Genomic DNA, 17,667 nt, shown 5'->3' on the forward strand with positions numbered 1-17,667 from the left:
GATGTCTACATTTGTATTATCTTCTCCTTTTCCTCAAACAAAAACTGAGCAATTTCTTATAATCACTTGTGTATTTCATAAGATGTAGTTTCATTTCAAAATAGTTATAAAGCAGCAGGTAAGACCACACTGTCTGTTAACCTCATAAACTGTTTCAACAGCGAAGTCGTTATTCCAGTGACACTCGCTCATGATAGTAAGCTGTAGTCCCACAGTTCCTGGGGATTCTTTTAATCAAATTGCTGAGACTAATGACCTATCGGCAAATTAATCCCTGATGCAACTCCGCGGACATCTACAGGTTTAAATCTAGCTCCACCTCTGCAGCTTCTAAGGCTAAATTGGTTAACGGTGCCTTTGGTGGCACAAACCTGCTGCATTTCTGCATTGCGTTGGGCACAGAGGCAAGGCTAGAAATTGTCTTCCAAAGTCTTCTCTAGCATGGATTGGATGACAGAGGGCAAGCCAGGAGCAGGAGGGAAAAGAGATGGCCCACTGCATCTATAATTACGCAGAAGAGTAACCACGAAACCTCGCGATGGGGGTGTGGGATGGATACAATCCTTATTTAAACAGAGAAACTATGACAGGAACCAGAAAGATTTTGCACCACTGTTGTTGGTTTTTACTGGTCAAACCGTTTAATAGGTATCTATCCATACCCTAACCTTCAGAGGGCAAACAGCAGGTAACCATCTATGTTCATGAGCAACATCTCATTAAAGTGATTAATATATTCATTTACAAGGCAGGAACCAAATATTGCTACTCTCAGATTTTCTTCTTACCTCCACAACTTCCTCATATTCTTCTTCCTCCATTTTGAGGGTATTTGTCTGTCTCTCCCCCACTCACTGGTCGTGCAGCAGATGAAAGAGTGAATATACAGTATTAGCCCAAGACTGAAAGTACTATAAAAGCTACTAGCCTAGTTCATAAAGGGCCTGGGTCATGGTTAGTAACTAGTCAGATTATTGCAATGTTGTTGGCTAATTAGTGAAAGAACTCGAACAACAGAGAGAACTAAAGTTGGCATCTGGCATTACTTTGTTTCTGACTGTTATGGGAAAGCATTGCATTAAGTTTCAAACATACTGATATAAATCACCATTTTGGACAAATACTTTATTCTAAAAGTTGTAATACCGGTACTGGAATTCAATGAAAACAAAAAAGAAAAAAATCAGAGGAAGGGATTTCTTGAAGTATGATTTGATTTTTTTTCATTACAACAAAATTATTTAAAGAATTTTTCTTTTCTCTATGACTACGTTCTATACAATTCCATCACGTTATTCAAGCTTCTGTTTGAATGGGATCTTTATCTGTATATTCTACTATATTCATTCACAAGTAAAAGCATAATGTAGAAAAAGATCGTAAATATTCTTTTTAAGTGACCTTAGGTTAATGAGGCAATTTCTTCTTCCAGCATTAGCCTATATAGATGCTATGGTTTGGGGATTTTTTACCTCTTGTGGCTTTTTTCTCTATATTTCGTCAGACCTGGAAAATATGAAAATCCATATAGTTGGCTGAATTCCAAAGTACAGATTACTGTCAAAACCTTTAAACAAATTAATTAACACAATGATTTTGCTATAAGGCAAAGCTACAATTTTCCACCAGAGACTGCAGCCCTGTTTCTAATGTTGGTAGGGGATGAGGCTTTGGAACAGCTGTTCCTGAGTCCAAAGATATTTGCCGTGTAAGCTAATACTACCAAATGACGGGGTGGTTTAGTTTAGCTGGCTAAACTGCAATTCCTTCTGAGGCAAGTGAAGTCTAGTAAGACAGGTTAAATATAGGAACATAGAATACTGTCCCTTTTTAGTTCCAATGTGTTGAGAAAAATTACCCCCAAAAAAGTCAATTTGTTAAACAAGAATGTTACCTATTAAAATAAATTAAGGATAACTCAGTAAGTGGCATGCCGTGTGAACAAGTAGGCCAAAGTTTATGTAGAAACCCAAGAAGTAGGGATTGCATATGAGGATACAATCTATACAAACTGTCACTATTCTAACCTTCAGTTACGCTTCCAAAACGCAATTCCAGGTCCTTTCCTCTTACTGCAATTTGCAACTAGTCATCCAGACAGAAAATCTGACTTCCACAGGCAAGGCACGACAACTACTCCCAAAAAAATTACAGAATCAGGAAACAGCCCAAGATCCTATTGTAAGGAAAAGAAGTCAAACACGATTAAAATGTTCTTACCAGCAACATCTAGTAAATATTCCTAGGAGCAAAGCCTCTCCAGTCCTCCCTCCTGAGCAGCACTGGGCGAGAACGAGCCTGGTGCATCACCTCCTAATTACGCATGTGGCTAGCACAGCCAATCTGGCTCCAGCCCGCTCGAGTTTCATCCCTAAATATACTTGGTGACCCCGGAGGAGGCCACCTGTTCTCAGCAACATGAAAGAAAAGGGAGCTGGGCACTTCTGTGCTCCCAAGGAATCCCAAAACACACCAGAGCTTGACTGAACTTCACCAGGTCTCTGCTGAAATGGATCCCTAGGCAAATCCAAGGGAACACTCAAATGAAAAAAAAATGCACATTTTCATCTTTCAGAGTTGGCAATAGTAACAATAAATTTGAATTGACAGTTTCATTCCGATATTGTACCTGAATCAAAACTGTCTGAATTCAAGAATCTCTGAACTTCAAGAGAAAGGAGAGAGGAGTCTGGACTTTGAACTAAATTTTTACTATAAAGCTGTCTTTAATTTCATCCCTTAAGTATACCTGAAGTGCTTTATCAACTTAACTTGATGCAAATCGTGCCAATAGTTTTATCACTGCTTATGAAATGCTATGTAGCTGAACACATGGACCCAGGAACACTGGCTACTTGCAAGGAAAAAAACTTGCAAGGAACCGGATTAACAGCCAATATGCCTGGTGAAGAAAGACTAAGAGTACAGCATAAACAGATTAAGTGACAGGGGAGCAATTCTAACACACAAAGTATTTTGGAAGGTCAAGAATTACATGATGTCATGTAACTGACATTACATGAGTCAGAATCACGGTGACGATAACAGAAGTGACCTCTTAGGTCATCCACTTGACTCACATTGTAGGGTTGGCTTTAGTTCTTCAAGGAGGTGCATTTAAAAGCCAGTATCAACAACGATCTCTTTTCAAATACTGTATCACATAATTCAGTAAATGATTGTCAGGAGCCCTTGAGAGACACCTTCTTGTTCCTTAACTCTTTCCAGAAGTTAATATTTATATCCAGATGAAATATCATATCTCATTCACTACTGCCAAGTATTTTATATTCTGCACAGAGCTGTAGATCCTTCCCTTTCTCCTTTAGGCAAGCTATATGCCTTCAATTACTTAGCATTTTGCTTTACTAGGCAATCCTTCCCCTTTTAATCTTATTTCTGTTTATTTAAAAGTCCTTCAGTTTCTTACGATCTTTTGAAGATGTCCAGAAATGAGTATAGCATGTTGATGGAGTCTCACAATAGCAATGTCAGCTTAACCTTCTGCTCTCCAGTCCAGATCCTGTCTGTGTGCATTCCAGAAAGAACTCGCAGAGTCGCTTTTCTCCTGAGTACTGCTTTTCAGTTGATTGGATGCATAATGTGACATCTACGTAAGTGATGGCAAACATTTATGTTGTGAAGCGCCAATTTTTTTTATTAAATATGTAATTCATTATTGCCGTTTCCAGCTCAAATCTCCATTGATGCCAAAATTAGCGGCACGTCTGGTGACTCACCATCCCCCTTCTTGGTTCTTTTCAGCAAGTCTGGGTTCATGGCTTCTTTTTCAGACTTAACGGTTGTACTTTACATTGCTTTTCTCTTAAATGGCATTCCCCCATAGTCACTGCTATGATATTGGATATTATTATGCCTCATTCCAATCACCCGATTTAAATCAGGTTTACTAGATCAACAGAAACTTCTGTTCCTCTGTCCTGATGGTTATTCTGACAAAATTAGCAAGCATTTTCAAATGGGATGCAATTTTCTGTGCAGTTCTCCTGCAAGTCCCTGCAAGCAATCTCTTCCTTAGTGATATACTCTGCAACTCCTAGGTTACTAGAACATCACCTTCAGATTCTTTTACAGTGCTGTTCAGTATATCTTATTTAGAAGGACAGCAAACAAGGCCAAAATTACATGCAGGATGCAAGTGTCACTATTTCTGAAATACGTCTGTCTGGTGCGAAGCATGTCAGATCTTTAGTAGCCAACAGTTCAGGACTAGAAGCGAAGCATGGAATAACACATCAAAATTACAGAAGGGGTTTAAGAACCAAAAGTATTATTGCTGAAGTGAAAAGTCGCACAGAACATAAGATCTGTGTTCTGACATCAGAACACGAAGAGGGGAGGAGAATGCTCATAAGTCACCTACGGCTGCCAGCAAATCTTTCAATTCTTACATTTGCTGCTTTATTCCTTCAGCTCCAAATCTCAGGGAACAACTCTGACAAAACTACCAATACTAGCTTCATTTTTGTTTAAAACTGAAAAAAAAACCCCACCACATTTTCTTTGATTTCTACTCAAGCCTACAATTTATTACTGAAAATTTAGTCTTTGCTTACTTAAGTGCTTTTATCTACATACAACACACACCACTAAATGGCTTTTTTGCACACCTGCCTATATATAAATACGTGGTTATTGGTATATTTATATATAACAACTAAACACGTGCACAGATATCTTCACATATGTCTATACATTGGTCTTCACTGTGGAAATAAACTACTATGCTCATTGTTACATTTCATAACAAATTTCTCAGGACGGTTAAAATGTCAATGATACATATTCATATTGAAATACCAGCAAGTATTGCATGCTGAAGTAGAGCACGCATGAGGTGCGTGGAATACTCATGGTTAATATTCCTTTAACGTTTTTTAATTGCTTTATTGTGAAAATTTGTGTCTGTGACTTGGATTTCAAATCCCTGTTTGCTGGAATATTCTGAGAATACCGTCTGGACTTTTTGAGGGACAAATGTTTAAAGGGCCTTAGGAAAATTCTGCTGTAGGTGACAGCCTGACAAGTCCGACACAGGTTAGCACACCGGACCAGATTCTTTTATCCACAGTACATAAATATGCATGTGCTCAGCAGTTTTGAACTAAAAAGAATAGTACAAAATGACTAAGGTAGAGGAAGATGTTGTTTTGCATTTAAATGGCCGAAAATTTTAAAGCAGAAAATATTTTCTTTTACTCAACTTTTTAAAATATCGCCATGTTTATCAAACAGTAACCACTCAGGGCAGGGGGAAAGGAAGGCAATAACATGTGACCTTCTCTAGATTTATGTAGAAGGTATATAATACAAGAACTGTGAAACAGCAGCCTACGTTTACTCACTCCCTTCAGCCACACAGCATTCACATACGAAAACTCACCGCTTTTTTCTAGAACTGCATGTAGTTCATTTTGGGAGGCAGTCTTCCACCTATGAAAAATACATAATTTAATCCTGGAGCCTGATCAATGTAGAGGGCAAAATATAGAGGATCCGTACGTAAGGCCCAAAGGGCAGACACACTGTAACTCCCTAACCCCCGAAAGACCAAACTATTACAGAAATTCTAGTTTTTACAACCTCCCCCCCAGCTACTGACATTTGTGTGTTGCCTTGATCATTCATTCCCTTGTATTTCTGTTATAGTGCCTCTCTCTAGATCCCCAAGGGAGAGTTTGGGAGAATTTTAATAAGCCACATGATCCCACATCATGAAACCTAGGCAGTACATATCACTGAACTGCAAGCCTGCACTTGTTTCTTGAAGACGACGACTTCGAGACTCGAGGGACTTTCTGTCCATCCTTGCATCTGTCTGACTGAAAATTGCACAGGAAATCTGTTGTGCCGGAGATTACACTGGCTTCTCTGTGCCTTGCCCTTTGTGTGGATAAACTTACTGACATCATGGGTACTATATTTAATCTCCTGAGGTAATCAGTAGACCACCCGGACTTAACAAGCATTGTATCATTGAAAAAGGACATATTTTAATACATATTTCTGTCATTTTTTTTAACTACTACTATTAAGTTACTTCTCATTCTTTTCACCATTCCTTTCTGCTTACCAGATTTTGCATGGCAAAGCTGGGAAAAAAAAATCTTGCACTTCATTATTTAGAGGGCTCCCACCTAATCTAATCAGGTGTCCAAAATTTTCCTTTAGAGTGCAGTCTCCGTCAAAAATCTAAAAGTGCCCTGGAGACTGTAAGACGCGAAATGTAGTTTGCTTACGATACATAATCTGCAAGACAGAAAAATGCTGTAACAATCAAGAAGCTTTAAACACGAAAGCCATTTATAGCCTGGGATGAAAGCATTAACTGAAGAGCACAACATAGCTTCAGAGCCCTAAAAATAAAGTAATTCTTGTTAGAAAAGCTGTTACCAGCCTCTGCTGGGAGGCCCATAAGCTATATTTGTATTTGCACTCCAGGGATCCAAACGATAGAGGAAACAGGTGTAGGAAATGCAAGTCATAGAAATTCCGCTAATAATGAAAAAGGGAGCGAAAAGAGAATTAGGTAAGGGGTTTCCCTCACCCTACTGTGCTTACAAGGGCTTACTGTTATCCAGTGTTTATTGTACCTTCCTAAGAGGTGGGAGAGAGTCCTCTAAGTAGGTGGGGAATGAACCATGACCTATTACAAGTTGCAGTAATCATATCGGGGCGGTGCCAGCACAAATTACAGACACTCAGGCCTGCATGAACATTGTAGTAGACCATTTTCTTGTATTTTTCCCCAAAGAACATTTACCAGATTGAGACCCTGTACAGGCTTGACTATACGTGGTTTCTAGATTCCACGTGGACCTGATGATGAAGTCCACACCTAAGGGGCATTCTCCTTGTTTAGAGAGCCTCGGTGGATTTGACTTGCTGCAGCGTGAGAAGCATCTGAGGAAACCATTTTCAGGAGCCCAGTACTGAATCTGTATGGCACTGCAGTTGGCAGTGTAGCGTTGGTTGAGCAAAGAAATATCTGCACTTGGAATACGTGCCATACATTTCTGCAATTTCTGTAATTCTCCTGCAGCCTAGTAACTAACTAAGACGTGGTTTTGAGTCATTGAGCAAAGGAAAAGGCATGCTCTCCTAGGACTAAAAGTCTTTATTTCTCAGTATCTGCCTTATTTTTCTTCTTACTAATTATCATGCAGTAAATGTGGCACATCATTTTAGAAGTACAGAAAAGCCACATCACGAGAGCTTCAGCTATAGTCAAGGAAAAGAAAAGCTTACACGAGTAAGTTGAACTTGTGCGTTTTTAATGGTCCGACTGAGCTTTCTGTTCATAAGCTGCAGGTGCAGATGCAAAATTGGCAGATAAGGATATGAAACATAACAATGTGTTTCTCTTTTTAAAAAATTCAGGTGCGGTCTATGGTGCAGACACGTGTGCAAACATCTCTCTCTCGTAATTGTTTTGAAACTACTAAGGAGATCTATTAGCATATGAAACTGTGAGGCCTGGGTGGAAGCCTGAGTGTTCAAAATCTGATAAAGGCCTCCAAAATGCAGAGGATGTTGATGTGTTGTTGACAGAGGTGGCTGAGAAGAGAGGTTGTTCTGGAAGTACCTTGTCTGGTGCAGAGCCGGCAGCCACAGCAGCCGGCAGCCAGGCTGAGCTGTTGGCCCCGCTTCCCCACGGGGTGGTTTGACTGCGAGGAGCCGCTGCCCGGGACCTCTGCAGTGGGGGCCGGCAAATTCTGGTCTGATGTATAGAAATATTGTGGCAAGTGGGGGAAATTTTTTTAATGAAAAATACAAAGTGAAGGGTTTGGTTAGACAAATGCAAGTAATTGCCTTAGAATTATATATATACGTATGTATATTTCTCTGAGACCTACCTTCACGATATGACAACTGGCAGTACATTAAGCCAACCTTTTTTCTTCCTCATGAAAGCAGGCAAGGAGCGCACGCGTTGTCAGCGACTGGGTCTTGGGTTAGGAATGAAAATTTCCAACCGACAGGGAATGTAGTTGTTTGAACTATGGATAATCCTTGGAACTGACAAGTTGCATAGCACTGAGGAGTAACGCTCACCGTCTGTGCTTGGAAGACCTCTAGCCCCCAGCCACTGAGCCGTTAGCACTGAGTCCCTGCACACAGGCTGGAAAACTATCCACAGCTGCGGCCATCGGCCACGGCTGAACCGCCAGGTCCGTGTCCCCATGTCCCAAAGCTGTGAGGCAGGTGAGAACCTGAATATGACAATATCATAGACTCACTGTTCTGTGGTGATTCCTGAACACTGGAGGCAAGTCAGTATCTAATGATGAATGGTTTCCTAGTTCATTAACACCTGACTAATTAACTCACTGGGAATATAAAAAAAATACAAACTGAAAAAAAGCTGCTTCCCTTCATCCTGTCCTGCAAGAATTGATGCCTATGCATTTGTAAAAGTAATAAGGTGATTTTTTTATATCTTGTTAGGTTATCCATCCAAGTGAGACAAAGATTTGCAAAAATTATTTTTTTAAATGGAAGTACCATAGAAATGCGTTTTTTTAGGAAAGGATACGTGTTCTAGCAAGATGAACTTCACTTTTTACTTTGGTGCTGCTTGTCTTCTTTCTTAAAGTATTAATAGAAAATATTAGATCATAACAAATAATATACTTAGAGGCCATGCAATCAAAATGCCGTAAGTCATCTACAGTGTCTTATTTTCCCATTTATTTTTTGATACTGACAGGTCAATACAGGGTGAGTAGCAGCACAAGCTGGCAGCTCTGTGGTGTGCGAACCAAACGCTACGTACGCTGCCATGAGTCAAAAAGACTTTGCTGGAAGAGGAGGAAAAAAAGGAATATTGGTATGAAACCAAAATTCATTTCACACTTCCTGATGTTTCTGGACAGAGGAGGAACTGTCTTCTCACCGAGCAAATTGTTGGGTTAGGAAATCTGTCTATGTGACAAGCTTCTGTTTACTGTCCCCCCTCACCCTCTTGGTGAGATTGCAATCTTCGCTTTTTTCTGTCAGGTCCAAGCTGCAAAATGAAGTCCAAATAAATGTTAACCCTGTCCTTGATGGTCTTTGGATATAGGACTGAAGTTTTTAGTACAGAATGGCATTAGGAAAAAAATCACCAAGGTATTTCACGTCCCTCCTCATCTTACATCTAGGCAACTCACATTCAAGCAGCAGTCAAAATCACCGCCCCATACTGCTTCAGATGATTGATTATTATTTGAACTCACAGGGTAACATGTATGCACTGACATGTTGGTCGCTTGCTGCAGGTATCTCTCCTCAAAACCATAAACCAACTACTGTTCTCACACAGAATATTTGTTTTCGTTGTCCATTCATGCAAATCTCACATGGTCACCTCTGTTAGTGTCCAACCAGGATTATTTCAAACATTGAATCAAGAGGGGATTCAAAGGGGAAAAACCAAAACCAAACCCAAACAGAAAAGAATGTGAACAAGGTGCCAAGTTATTTGTTCATTTTTCTTTCATGATGAGCTATCATGAAGCAAAGAGAAATCAAATGAACAAAATGCACCTCAACCTAACTCTCCCAACTACTTGTAGAAACTTAAAAATTAGTATAAGATTTTAAAAAAACAAACCCTAAAGATATAAAATCACAGTGTAAAAGCTACCGTATATTGCCACAAGATATTTACACAAAATTAACAGTCAGCAGCAGCCTTGTTCTGTTGTTTTTTTCCCAAACTGAATCTGGTCATTGGCATGAAGGGTAGTTCTCCTCACATGACAGCGTCTGTCACAGCCTCCACCGTTCTTTACTTAGGTCTTCTGAGAGTCTTAAAAGAAAACATTTATCAACAAGATGATGTCAAACACCCTAATTTATCTCTCCTACTAATGTTCCCAAGACAGCAACAGGGCTTTTCACATAGGCACTGAGCAGAAAGAAGATCCACTGAAGGAAGGTTTCTTCAAGAACACAAAACCATCGCTGATTGGATTGATCACATTTTCTAACATGAGCTTATGGGGTAAGCTTAGACACAGCACACAACTCTCTCATCTGTAACTCAAACTTTCTAGTTTTCAGAATATTAAGTTAGTATAAACTATGAAAGGAAGGGGAGGTTCCTCTCAAATCTTTTCTTCTTCCTTCTATTTATAAGATAAATAAACTTTTATATTTTTAGAACAGAGGTACAAATATCAGCTGTAAATGCCAATGAACAGCCATGACTGGCAGCCAGAAATTCAGTTCTTATCCTGTCTCCAGCACTCGTCCCTTTGGGCGAGCCTCTGCCTTACCACTGTGCAGTAAAGATAACTCAGATCTTTTATCTGTTGACAAACTTTTTCATTATTATTACCACTGTTGCAAACCATCAGCTTACAGCAACTGCGGTGAGATATGCAGGTGTGATACGCACTCTTGTAAGCAGAGTGATCTACAATTGAGAGCCACAGACACCCGGTGAACGGTTGCAGGGGGAAGCGGTGCGGTGGCAGACAGGTCTGCCCTGCAGGGACAGAGATCCTCTGGAGTCACGCAGGTCCACGATCAGCAGGGAAAACATAATTTCTCCTTGGTTGTCCACCTCGGGAGCAGGTACAAGAATTGTCCCGCCTCAGTTCTCAAAATGCTGCTGGCCGTTATGACACGATCCAGTTTTCTCACAACGCGCCAGTTTAATTTTGCCTCAACTTTTCAAACCTATCTATTCGTTTCCCCCTGTATGCATTCTTCCCCCGGCTTCTCTCTGAACCCAGCAGAGCCTTACTGTGGATTTAGAGGCACAGTCGTTGTGGTTTCTTATGCAACTGAGCTGAAACAATTTATTGAGAAATCATAAGCCAGTCCAGGTTCATTTATATCCCAGCCCACGTTCAGATCGTTTAATAAGTCTTCACATTAAGTCTATTATTTCTAACAAAGCTTGGCAGCAGGAAAGTTGCATGTGGCTTTAACAGCATTGCCAACTTTCCACATCACCCCAACAGCAACCAATAAATGGATGGATAAACACAGCTGTAACATAAAGGCATTCCCTGTCGTAAATCCCTTGGGATGAAGGGACAGGGCTGAACACGCTCTTTGATTTCTGCAAAAACGGTGATCAGTCCCTTAATTCTGGAATCACCTCTGCTGCCGTTTTAAGTTCAACAACAATTGCACCGATATTGATGAAAGATATTCACACCCTATGTGAGAACAGAGAGAATAAATCAAATATTTACTACTTAGGCCCCCACACCTTTTTTTCACCAAGGACGTGCTTTCTTCCAAAAAGGGAACAAACTATGAACAGAAAGGTGTGATTGAGATAACAGTCCTTTGAGCTTTTCTTTTCTTGGGCAAAAGAAGAAAAGTGCTTCTATCAGTCTCCCTTATGGCATCTCACCACTCCAAGGGGTTTTTGAATTTGTGCAGGGTTCATTTGTAAAGTCTCTAGTAAAATGGCATCAGGCACTGCCGCCCGATCCCTCTCCCTCGGAGCCCCGCTGGCTCCCCTCTGTTGCAAACTAGTTCCCGCAGTAAAGGGAAAAGCAAACATGCAAGTCAGAAGAGACATGGGCTTCTACAAGAATTGTCCAAGGGCAAGATCACACAAGCTGCTATAAAAGAAGGTCAAGATTTAGATCAAAGCTCAATGATATGCTCAAGAAATACCATAATAACTAAATCACTCCATCAATATACAATCCATGTGTCCGTAGTCTTCTTGACCTGAAGGATGCTAAAGTGCATGTCTAAATCTCGATGTTACAGACTTCAGCGAACTTTAACCCGTGTCCAAGAGCCATTTTTTTGGAATTCCCTCTTTTACTCTGCTTGTTTAAATGGAGCATATGTATATGAAAGGTTACTAACACCTCCAACTGTAAACCGTGGGGGAAAGATTGCAACATGCTTTGCATTCCTAGCTTACATTGCTGAAATGGTATCTCATATCCAGAAATACAATCTGCAGTAGTCCATAAAATATTAAGACTACTCGCTCGTTGTGGCCAGTAATACTTTGCAGAGGCAGTTCCCGGTGGCAGAATGCTCCGTGAAAGGTCATTAACACAACAGAAAGGTCATTAACACAACAGCCACCATGAGAAATTCCTCCCTGGCCTATTATTAACAGTGCTAACCCGTCACCAGGAATCTGCCGTTGCTCCCGCTGCTCAGCTCTGCAGCGCCACTAGACAATAAGATAACCACTTCATTACTGAAGTCAATAAAGTGACATTTAATTGCAATAAGGAACGATACCATTGCAAATAATGTCCTCTAACTCATTTGGCATTAGGCCATTCTGTCCTAAGAGCAGTTTCCTCCGTGGTGTAATTTGCAGGAGCTCATGAGCTAACGCAGCCTTCTGCAAACTGAATTCCTCCCATTGATGCTCCCTCGGCGACATAAATGGGGATCGCACCTGAATAACTCACACCCAGGACGGAACGAAAAGAAACAACCAGGAAAGTACAAATTATAAGACTGAAATTCAGCCTCTGGGAAATTATTTTCTTCACCCTTACGTTACGCAGCCTTTTCAGCACTGGGTATCACGCCGTCAGGATAAGAACTACAAGCCCTCGACTGGTCTCATGTTGAGGTGAGCCACGGTCCTTCTGCTCACCCCGTGCTGTAGCTGCCCTCTGAGCCCCCCAGCCCTCCCCACACACGTGGGGAGTTCGGGCCCATTTGTCTCATGTACGCATCTTTTAGCATCGTCTCATTCATCTGTCAAAAATGACTCAGGCTTCTTGATGCGTTCTTTCTCTACAATAAGGGAGCAAGGGGGAGGAAAACTTAATTCGTTAAATAGTTTTCATTTCAATGAGTCTGGCAGACTTTCAGCTCATTTCCTTGAAAATGATTCCATGGGAGGCTAAACTCCTGATGACTTCATGGGTCTTTTTATAAAGCAACATAATGGCGAGGGACAGACAGAAGCAGCTGCAGAATCACCCGGGCTTCGGCAAAGATGCCCTGAGCACAGCGGCCTTCAGCAAGCCCACCACCCCGGCGGCTGCCAGCTCGAAACCATCAGTGACCAGAGGCAGAGCGTGTCCTTGTCACCCCAGAGCAGGGCGAGTTACCACCAGCATCACGTGGGACACGCTGGTTTTCAGGGGAGGAGACGACTTACCTTGCATTTGGGAATGTCTTGTGACGGATCTTGCTATACTCGAGCACGTTCTCAGCGTACGTTCGTCAGAGTTATAAAGTCATAGAATTGCCCAGGTTGGAAGGGACCTTTCAGATCATCGAGTCCAACCATCAAGTCTGGGATGGTTTAATGCAGACATTCACTTCACAATCTGAAAGTTAAGCGTAATGACACAACACAGCGATGGGGTTCCATCAAGTTCAAACACTTTTCACCGCAGCACATCATCTTTGGCGTTAGTCAGTGCACGCTCCTCTTCCATGGGATTGCAAAGGACGTGAACAGAAGTCTAAATATCAAGTGGCTGGAAACCCAACAACCCTGGGGCAATACTTGCCATTCCATCGGTGAGGCGCAGGCAGCTCTGCACCCCCCGCCTCTCCTGAGACTCGCAGCCGGTCTCGGGCTGGATCCGGCCCATGGCAGGTCAAGAGCAATGGAAATCCACTGTCGAGAATATCATGCTGAAACGTACAGGAAAGATTCAAAAGCCTTGAAGAACACTCTTGCAGAAGTGTTTTTAATCCACAGATTTCTGAGTAACAACCATGGAACAAATATTTCTGTTCATTTAGTTTGTTGAATTTTTTTGGCTTAGACACTGGAAAGCAAGTAAATCATTTTCAGGTTTGAGTGGAGTCGTTCCTACAATGAAACTGTCTGTTGAAAGCCAGCAAAACCTGTCTGTTTAAAAACAATCCATCTCCTTCACCCTTCAAAAATACCGGAAAACCCGTTGATCTCAAAGTTACTGAAGAAAGGCTTTTTTTTAAAAAGCAGAAACAAGACAGACTGAAGCAAGACTGAAGACAGCAAGGTCCCGCACGTGGGTCGGGGCAGTCCCCAGCACAGACCCAGGCTGGGCGGAGAACGGACGGAGAGCAGCCCTGAGGAGAAGGACTCGGGGGTGTCGGTGGATGAGAAAGCGCGGCAGAAGAGGTTCCCGGGTGATGACCGAGGGCAGGGGACAATCGGGGAGCAGCTGGGTGCGGAGGAAGCATCGCGGGCACGGCAGGAGGCAGTGAAGTCCCCATGAAATCGCTGTGGGACTGTCTTCTATGGAAGATATAAAATAATAAGATAAAAGATCTAAAAACTAACTTGAGTAAGGGATTACTAGTCTTCAAACCAGCTCATTAAATTACTCTGTGACGTTGTCAGCATCTATTTGGGCTGAGAGGTGACCGAGGTTTTAGCAGCACTGACGAGTCAGAGGAAAGACGATGGTCTGCAGGACCAGGATGGCACAGGGGAGCCCCGGCGGGGAGAGCGCTGGCTTTGTGACACAGAGCCACCTGAAATCCATCAGGCTCCAGCTCTAGAGCGAAACCCAGGAGCTTGTAAAATCAGTTCCAAAAACTCCAGCGTGAGCAGGATTTCCACCCCGAGTGCTGGACAGAAAGATGAGAAGCTGAAAATGCAGCTGAACTGAAGAGCGAGCCCGTGCAACTCCCGGCTTCAGCTTCAATAGATTAAGAGAGGAGTTTGTGGAGGTTAACTGTGCTTTAACGTTCATTCATGTAAAATCAGAATAAAGTGGTTTTATACATGAATACCTGAGGGACTAAAAAGCTAGTTTAATGTCAAGCTGAGGAAATTTGAAGTTCAGTATATGTTATAATCTTCACTCCAGATGATAAAAATAGGGGCTGCTACAGCCGCTTCCTTAAGGTGACAGCTCTACAAGCACCATTTTCTAAGGGAAGGCCAGTAGCAGTGGCTTCATGGTCTTAAAAGTATTCCAGTCATAGAAACACCCTACTCCTGTGAAACGACGGGCTCAGATCCTGGCAGGGGTTCTTTTCGGGGCAGAGGAAGTCGAGCCCCACACAACGACTAAGGCACTCGCTCAGGAGAAGTGCTCACCGCCTTTCCCAAGCTGCTGCTGCACTTTCCTCATCACAGAAGTTAATAAACGATGTCGTGCCCATTCGGAAGGCGCACAATGAGTGTGAAAGAAGGACTTTTCCTACCGCCCGATGGAGGGAATGAAAGGAGCCTGGAGCTTCCCGGAGCCGCTTCACTCGCCGCTGCAGGACTGCGGAGCCCCTCTGCCCCGCGGCTGGTGACTGGGGGTCCGCAGTGTTCTCCTTCAGAAGCCATCCCTGAGCTAAAACACTTTTTCCCAGCTTTAGTAATTGATGCTTCCCATTGTTGAGCTTCAAGTGCAGCTGCAGCTGCTTCCCCCCACCCTGGTCCTTGCAACCTGCTGTTCCTTCCGTGATATCATTGATGCACTGAGCTTATGCGTCACCTTTCCTTTTACTAGACTGAGGATTCACCTTATCCAGCCATTTCATCAAAAAATAAGATCCAAGAAAATAAGAGCCTGTTACTAATGACTGCAGCAAAGATCAAGCTTTATGGATTTGTTGCATGGCTTAAACTTAGCCAGACTTTTCTAATGCAAGTGACAGGTACATTGAGACAAATTTGATTATTTTTTTTTTTAAAGGTAGAATTTTAAGAACCCTAATCCATTCCTCCTTGCTTGCTTTTGTGCTGTGTTGCCGGCAGAGATTTCTGAAGCTGGGGCTGAGGCAGCAGCTGCCCATGGCACAAGTGGGTTTTCCTCCCAGCATCGCCCGGCCTCTGCCGCGGGGATCAGCTGCTCCGGCCGTACCGACGGCAGGACCGGCCTCGGCACGCTTTGTCGCTGTTGTGGTTTGAAAAACCCACAGCAATTTATTGTTGTTTAAACAATTATTCTCTCACACGATGACCCCTCCCCAGCCGGGAAGGGGAATCAGGTAAAACCAAGGAAACCCGATGGTTGAAATACGAACAGATTTAATAGAAGACTAAATAATTAGCATTAATAACACTAAAGAACCAGCATTGATCCCGACACCAACATACAACACCCCAGGACTGTCCCCAGCCCCTTCCCCAGCAGAAGCCGTGCGCTCCCCGCAGGGACAGCCAACGGGGGACCCTGCGAGCGCTGCGGCTGCGGGAGGGAGGGAAGGGCTCAGGGCTGCGGCACCGGGGCGAGGAGGGCTCAGGATCCCAAACATCACGGGAGAGTGAGAACTCCTCAGCAAACTTTCTAATTTCTATGGAATGTGCCATTCACATTCTGTTGGCAGCTTGGGGCAAGTGCCCGGGTCTCGCTCCTCCTCGTCCCCACACCCGGGGGACTCAAAAACACCAAGACCTTGAAACCCGCACCCCAGAGCTGGCTACAAAGCAAATATTTTCCCAGATTCAGACACCAGAGTCTTCTAAAAGCGCAGTTTTCCCAAGCATTACAAGAGACCTTACTGCAAAGTAAAATGAGCAAAAGAGAGATTAGTGCCGTGTCACCCAAAGCAGGGCAGTCGTACCACTCGCAACACACCACTGTCGTCCCAGACACTTTCTGCTTCTCCCTCTGAAGGGCCCAGTTACTAAGGAAACCAACAGCATTTGCCCAGGCGAGGCTTAGTAACAGTAAAGCGCAAAGGAAAGTAAGTTTATATGTGCCACAGTTTGAGAAATAAGGCAGTTTACGTGACACATCCTACCCACACAGATGGTATGACTCAAAACCGCATCTCCTTTAATCTGGTCCTGTTTTTCCCCCCATTCCCTTCTGCGTAAGAGGGGATCTGTTCAGACAGGCTGGCACACGAGGACATGGAGTGACAACCCGGCAGCTGGGGACACGCACACCCCTGGCAGCGCTGGGGAGGGCGCTGGGGTCCCGCCAGGCCAGGCAGGCAGCGCGGCTCCCCCGGGCTCTGGGCCACCTCCACACACAGCGGGGCAAGCGGCGGCCACCAGTGACACCGCCCCATTCCCACGGCTTCTCAGGAGCCCTCCGTCCCAAATAGTCACTGCAACCCTCACCTAAACCAACAGGGCTTGTCCCAAGACTTTTCCCTTAATTCTACCAAATTCACATCAATGGTTTATTCTGCCTATGGACCCTGGAAGGGAGAGGCCTGAAGCAGCTGCAGGTGTTTCTCTGGGCGAAGGCAAAGCTACCACAGATTTTTAAAATAAAAACAAGGTTTTGAAATTTCACGCCTACGTAGGATTTCCTTCCCCTCCCAACATGCCGTGCAGCTCCGTGCTTTGGGTTTCTCGCTACTGGTGGGTGCATTAGTGCAAGTGCTCAGGTCTCATTCCTTTTGAGGTCTACGATGATCTGCATGACGCTGATGGTTTCAGCCCTTGCCCTTTACTCAGGAACCTCCTTACATCAGTGACAGCCTCTGCCGGGTTCCCTGTTCACGGGGTTCCGCTGTTAACATCACGTTGCAGGCTGATAAATAGAATATTGCCATAAAAAAGGCCACAGACTTCCTATCCACGCGACAGCCCAGGGTCTCGGTCTCAGAGCTTCTCTGGCCTCGTCACTCTAACTGTTACGTTGTGATTAGACATTAAAACATTAGGCTAACACATTACCAGCCCCACACATTACCAGCCCCACGTGAGACGCTGAGCCCAACGCTATGCCAGAGTGGGGCCACTCAGCCCGTGTCTCAGTGTAGCAGCAAACCACTACCTGGGCACAGGCATCATCTAAATTAATTGAAATT

The 17,667-nt window shown here is 43.4% G+C and overlaps 1 protein-coding gene across 50 annotated transcripts in view; it reads right to left on the reverse strand.

Moving 5' to 3' along the window:
- The window catches only part of NEB (nebulin), a 124,142-nt gene extending 121,791 nt beyond the window's left edge, over positions 1–2,351 (reverse strand). For all 50 annotated transcript variants that reach the window (XM_074594102.1, XM_074594101.1, XM_074594097.1 and 47 more), the window contains exons 1-3: positions 2,221–2,351; positions 1,402–1,506; positions 789–854 (exon numbers count right to left, since the gene is read on the reverse strand). In XM_074594102.1, the coding sequence (XP_074450203.1) occupies positions 789–821 (33 nt within the window). In that variant the 5' untranslated portion in view covers positions 822–854; positions 1,402–1,506; positions 2,221–2,351. The remainder of the gene's footprint in view (positions 1–788; positions 855–1,401; positions 1,507–2,220) is intronic.
- Between the last annotated feature and the right edge of the window lie 15,316 nt (positions 2,352–17,667).

Source organism: Larus michahellis, chromosome 7 (assembly GCF_964199755.1).
Source record: "Larus michahellis chromosome 7, bLarMic1.1, whole genome shotgun sequence".
Classification (NCBI taxonomy): domain Eukaryota; kingdom Metazoa; phylum Chordata; class Aves; order Charadriiformes; family Laridae; genus Larus; species Larus michahellis.